Genomic DNA, 6,410 nt, shown 5'->3' with positions numbered 1-6,410 from the left:
GATTTATTGATTGTAGCTTTAACCAGTGTTGCTCTCATGCTGTAATTCACATTACACTTTAAAGTAATGTGTTACATTATTTATTACCCGGAGTAAGTAATCCATTACACTGTGTTGTATTAGTTTTGTATTACTCCATAACAAACCCCAAAATGCACTTTCCCATAATCACCATTTAACAAGAAAAACCTTAGGAGGACAATCCCACACACTGACACAAATCTTCATCCTAATAATGGCACCAGAGGTGACAAAAGTAGAGATATTCTGTACACACACATGTGTCATGTGTGTCTGCAACAGAGAACATCTGATGTGTGTGTCTCTATGAGCATGTGATGTGATCAGTGGTGTGTGTGTGTCTGTGTAGGAAACAGAAGTCAGTATTCATCCTAAAGATGTAATCATCTTACACAATGACAATCATATTGATCCACAATTCTCTAACATTAGCTAACTAGTGAGAGAATCGAGAACTGAGAGGAAAATAACTACAGTAAAACTAAAAATCAGTTTATTTGACTACATTTGTGCTGTTTGTTTTTTGTCTAGCTGCACTCAAACGTTTGGGTTTTTAAAGCACTTTATAAATGAGCACTGTGTGGAGGAGAGCAACTCTGAGTCACGGGACCAACACAAACTGATTTTTCCTCCTCTGGCCGAGTGTACCAAGTTGTGCAACCAGCTGCTGCCATCAGCGCTGTTTTACAACATAACGGCCGCTACAAGCAAATCACAGCACAAATATAACTAAGTTTCTTACTGAATCCCATCAAAGTAGGTCAATGTGTGGCAAGGAAAAAGCAGATGCTCAGATGAAGAGATGCCACACTAGGGGTCCACTTTAACCTCTGACTTTGGCACATGTCATCTCTTTTTATGCGACATCTCCTGGCTCAAATCAGTTTGATATTTGAAGGCTCACAGTGATGTAAAATAATGACTCCTCAGCATTGCGTAAAAAAAAAAAGTAACAAGCCTGTTCTGAAAATATAATTAGTCAAAAGTACAGATATTTGTTTAAAAATGTGAGTACAACTAAAAGGATCTCAGAAAAATACTCAAGTAAAGATACTGAAAAATTATACTGAAGTACAGTAACAAAGTCTTTGTACTTGGCTTGTCTGCCATCTCTTAGTGGCCAATAACTTGGACGTCGAAACTTCCGGAGGAACAAAAGAGGAGGGAGGAAGCTGAAAAGAATCTGCAGGACATTAAAGAAGAGGTTTGTATTTGTTATTTGGTATATATTTGTCATGTGTGTGAGTGTGTCCCTATTAAATGTCTCTTTATCTCTGTATTGTAAAGTTATGAAGGAGATTATTTTGTTTATTTTGTAACAAATGTCTAAAAAAGTAACTGTTTCTATATATTAAACAAACTTATAATCCACGTTGAAATTCAAAGAAAGGACTGGCTTGCAGAAATGTGTCAGAATTAAATGAAATCGCCAGTTTATTGTCATTCGGAACAGTTAGTACACATCAGAATGAAATTCCAGTGCATTTACTCATCATCAAATATAAAAATAAATAAATAAAATTAATGTCTAAAGGTATAAAATGCAAGAAAGATCCATGTGAGAATAAAAAATAAGAAATATTTTAGTTTATTAGTGAGGAAATTAATAAGGGAAAGCTGCGCAGGATCTTAAATATATTGAACATCAACAAAAGCAGCATAAAAGTGTACAATCATCGTTCAGCCATGAAATGACACTGCTGTAAATATAGAGTCATGGGGGACAGAGGGGATGGGGGAGGCAGTCAGGGTGGGTGGTTGGTGTGCTGATGGTTGGAGAATGAAACTATTGTAACATCTGGCTGTCCTGGTCCTGATGCTGCTAAACCTCTTTCCAGAGGGCAGCAGGTAGCACAGTGCATGATGGGGGTGGGCGGAGTCTCTGATGATGTTATGGACTCTGCTGAGACAGCATCTGTGCTCGACATCCTGGATGGATGGAGGAGAAGTCCTGGTGATCTTCTCTGCAGTGATCTCCTCTCTGAGGCCCTGAAGCTGTAAAACCAGATGCAGACACAGCTGCTCAGCACACTTTGATGCTGCCTCAGTAGAAAGTGGAGATGGAGGAGAAAGTTGTGCTCTCCTCATCCATAATGCAAAGCGCCGACACTGCTGAGACTGTTCAACCAGTGCTGTTTAATGACTAGTCCAGACTGTCCGTTATCTAAGGCCTACACTGAAACATTGTACTGTGGCATGGTGGTTAACACCATTTCCAAGAAGCAAGCAGGTCTTGGGTTCAAATCCCCCATCTTGACTGGATTTGCGTGTTCTCCCCGTGTCTGCACGGGTTCTCTCCAGATTCCCACCACAGTCCAAAGACATGTTAGTGGTGTTAGGTTAGCAGATGATTCTAAATTGCTCATAGATGTGATGGTTGTCTGTCTCTGTCTTTATTGAGGAGTAATAGGTCAGGGCTAGTTATTTTAGGTTCAGCAGCTAACAAGAGGGTGTGTCGGTCAGAACACAGGAAAGAGGACACGAGGCTTCCACATTGCTGAACTGTCACAGTCAGCTGGTTTATTGTCACCTCAAAGCTCAGTGTAGCCAATAGTCTGTAGTAAATAATAAGTTATTGTTAGACCAAATATATTACAGCAACAGTGGTTCAACTAATATAAACTCAAACTATAAAGTTACACATCCATCTATGCATATAATGTCCCTGACATAATATATAAAAACTCAAATTATGTAAATATTACATTACTTGGTTCAAATATACAGAGAACTCAGATTAAACACAGTGGTGATGTCATACTACAAACATAGACATTCACCGGCTATAACCATCATTAATGGCGCCATCGTGTGGCTGAATGGAAGTACTACACTATGGCAGCAGTTGGCGGCACAAGCCTTTAATCACCACGTGAAATTGCGCCGCTATGACTCGGTAGAAAGTCAAAGCCGCGGCAAAACTTGAGTTTGCAACTCAACAAATTAAAGGTAACTTACGTTCAGACATTAACTTAACATTCGGAGCATCACCGTGAAGGATTGCAAACAGGAACACAGCTTACAGGATGAGGGAATAACAAAAAACTGACCTGGAAGTACTTTCTCTCCCTCTGGAGCAGCAGCGCAGCACATCAAACTCTGTCAGTGCGCCCCAGGGTGGCTGTGGCTACAATGTAATAATAATAATACAATAATAATACAATACAATAATAATAGTACAATAAAAAACACACCAATCAGGGAAACATGTTGCTCACAGTGTGAAGCTTCAGTAATTTTGGCACTTTTATCAACAAAGCGCTGCAGAAACATCAACATCTGTCTGTCTTTCTTTCTCACAGATGATCAACTCTAAGTTAGAGAAGGCTGAATTCATTCAGAAGCGGATGCAGACATTTCTTACACTGGACTCAGAGGTCAGTGAAAGCATCTGTCAGCACACAGAGGTAAACATGGACACATGTGATGCTGTCATCCTCCCAATGATCACAGACCTGTGCACTTATATTCCTGCAGTTTTGTCCAGCAGCAGTTTCTGTGTCATTAACCAAACACAACTTTGAAATCCTACCACTGCAAGATTGTTGACATCATCCCACAACACTTAATGTTGTTAACATCAGCTCCCTTAAATTTACATCATACAGCTTTAATGTGACTCATTGTGTTGTGTTTCATTATTGTGTCTGAAGCATGAACGTTTTTTCCTTCAGTTCTTTCTTCATGTAACATTTCAGCTGCAGTTAGAGAAGAATACTGAAATCATCGATCAGCTCCAGCAGGTGAAAGAAGCATCAGAGAAACTGAAGAATCATCTGGAGAAAAAAAATCCAGAGGTTTGTCTTTCAGTTATAAACATTGTGATTTTGCTGATTTAACTCTCTTTGTGAAAAGTATAATTCATTCATTTCATTCATTCATTCATTTATTTGTTCATTTTCAGGCACAACAAATACATATTGAACATAATTGTAAACATCAGTATTTACTCACTATCACACTCAACTGTATAAATAAACTAATCTAAATCTAAATGTCTAAAATATGAGAAAAAGAATTTATGATATACAAACTGTGGATCTCAGTAAATGAACACAGTCATCTTCCTTTAACCGAGATTTTGTGGATATGGCAAAAACAGGATGACACACTGTAAAAGATGCTCCACAGCAAAGAAGAAAAAAGTCTGTCCTAAAATCAATGTGTCATCAAATTTGATATGTAGCAGTCTGCCAGAGCTGAATATTTATATGTTCTTAAGTTAATTTTATCTTCTAAACTGACAGCATTTTGTGTTGTTGAAATTTGAGCTTCTATATTAAATATTGACGTTATCACACACCTGATTAAATAGCAGTAAGTGAAGTGAGATTTAAAGCTTCTGTTTATTGTTGCATTTGATGTGATTAACTGTGTGTGAAGAGACAAAGACAAGAGTGAGAATATTGCTCAGGTTCATTTCATTAAAGATACAGGATCCTTGTTAAAGCTGTGATTTTGTTTAAGTTCATTATTATTCTACAAACCTTAAACAGACAGTAACACAAATAAATGTGCTTTCAGACTTTAGAGTATATGAGACTTGTGTGGTTGAAGGTCATAAGCTGGAACAGAGGAGCCGCAAAGAGCAGTAGTCGTATTTAAATAAAATGTCTAAGAAATGAAGTTATTTTAGTTTTTGTGTGTTTAAACATGTTGCTCACAGTGTGAAGCTTCATCAATTTTGTCACTTTATCAACAAAGTGCTGAAACATCAACATCTGTCTGTCTTTCTTTCTGACAGATGATCAAATCTGAGACGGAGCTGGATGAAATCATTCAGAGGCTGATGCAAACATTTCCTACACTGGAATCAAAGGTCAGTGAAAGCATCGCTCAGAAGAATGGTGGTGGTGGTGGGGGGGATAAAGTGGAGATGATGGAGGAAGGTTTCGAGAGGGTTTTCAAAATGCTGCGTTTTTCCTGAGACAACGCCGTCTCAGTGTGGATGGGAGGCCGAAACGGAGAGAAAAAGATGCTTTTTCAAACAAAAAAGCATTAGTGTGGACGTAGCCTGAGTGAGTTCTGTCAGTGAGGAAGACCAGCAGCCCGATACACATGGGGGTGTTGATACCTGTGGGAGGGGTCAGTTTTCTCAACAGCTTCTGGGGGATGATCAACCAACAAACAGCATTCATACGTGACTGTTCTCGTAAAGCTCAGGTGAAGAGCAGAGGACATCGCTCTGTGGAGCCGTTTGGCCAGTACGAAGACTGACGTGGAAGGGACTCTACAAGGACTTCATTATTAAGGGAGTTAATGCAGAGGGCAGGTGTCTACAAAACATGTGATGGGGACAGATTTGAAACATGATGGAACAACATTCTGCTGCAGCGAGGTGTTAAAGATGTCTGTAAGGACGTGTGCTAGCTGCTCAGCACACTGCCTTTCATACATTCACTCTCCTCAGAGTTTTACAGACATTAGTGATACTGAGATTCAGTGTTTTCTCATCAGGGTGAAGACTGTCTTTTATTGCAGGGTGTTGTTTATCGAAAATGTACAGAGACACTGTGTGTTGTTGTCACACATACTTGCTTCATTTATTTATTTATCTAACTTAAAAACTTGAGTTGCGTGCTACCAGGTCAGGAGGAGTAAATCTGGGGTCCTTTAACAGAATGATGTGGTTTCCTCATCCTCACTCTCTCTCCTGGTAGAAAAGCAGGCTTCCATTCATGACGCTTAGCATCAGTGTAATGTTGCCTCTTCAGCTGATATTTCTTACAGTAGAAGGCAAAGGGAGTATGTCCAGTTTATTACCCATCTTTCTGCCATGAAGGTGTTCGTAGGGAGAGGGAAGTGGTCGCATGCAGTGTTATACAGTAAACTTGAAGCCAGTCCAGCACAGTCTCCTTCCATGGCTGTGACGGCTGGATTGCTGTCTGGATGCAGGTGCAGAGGTCACGAAGAAACCATTCAATTGCTCCATTTTGCAGCTGGGTAGTAGACAGATGTTCTGCTGTGAGAGTTGCCTGTATTATGGAGGAATGGGTCAAATGCTTCAGAGGTAAACTGTGTACTTTTGTCTGTTACATTAATGTTCTCTGAGTTGCCGTGACAACTAAAGACAGACGAGAGGAGTTGAATAAGCTCAGGCATACAGTCTGTTTTCCAAGAGGCGTTGAAGGACAGCTCGGACATGCGAACGATGCTCAGCCAGAGTCTTAGAAAAAATAAGAATGTCATCTAAATAGACGAACACAAACCGGTCGAGGAAATCCCGTAGGACATCGTTAATAAGGGCCTGAAACACCGCTGGAGCATTCGTTAAACCGAAAGGCATGACGAGATACTCAAAATGGCCTAGGGGGTGTTAAACGCGGTCTTCCACTCGTCTCCCTGACGGATTCGCACCAAATGATGAGCATTGCGAAGATCTAACTTAG

At 39.9% G+C, this 6,410-nt stretch overlaps 1 protein-coding gene across 1 annotated transcript in view; it reads left to right on the top strand.

Moving 5' to 3' along the window:
• LOC308408610 (butyrophilin subfamily 3 member A2-like) overlaps nucleotides 1–4,948 on the top strand; it is a gene marked incomplete at its 3' end in the record, with an annotated part of 14,215 nt that extends 9,267 nt beyond the window's left edge. The window contains exons 8-11 of the mRNA XM_080900962.1: nucleotides 1,139–1,225; nucleotides 3,324–3,398; nucleotides 3,720–3,818; nucleotides 4,766–4,948. Coding sequence (XP_080757088.1) covers nucleotides 1,139–1,225; nucleotides 3,324–3,398; nucleotides 3,720–3,818; nucleotides 4,766–4,948 — 444 coding nt within the window. The remainder of the gene's footprint in view (nucleotides 1–1,138; nucleotides 1,226–3,323; nucleotides 3,399–3,719; nucleotides 3,819–4,765) is intronic.
• Between the last annotated feature and the right edge of the window lie 1,462 nt (nucleotides 4,949–6,410).

The sequence above is a fragment of the Rhamphochromis sp. 'chilingali' genome (assembly GCF_963969265.1).
Source record: "Rhamphochromis sp. 'chilingali' genome assembly, chromosome: 1".
Lineage (NCBI taxonomy): Eukaryota > Metazoa > Chordata > Actinopteri > Cichliformes > Cichlidae > Rhamphochromis > Rhamphochromis sp. 'chilingali'.
The sequence above is the reverse complement of the archived record's forward strand: the minus strand, read 5'-3'. Positions and strand labels throughout refer to the sequence as shown.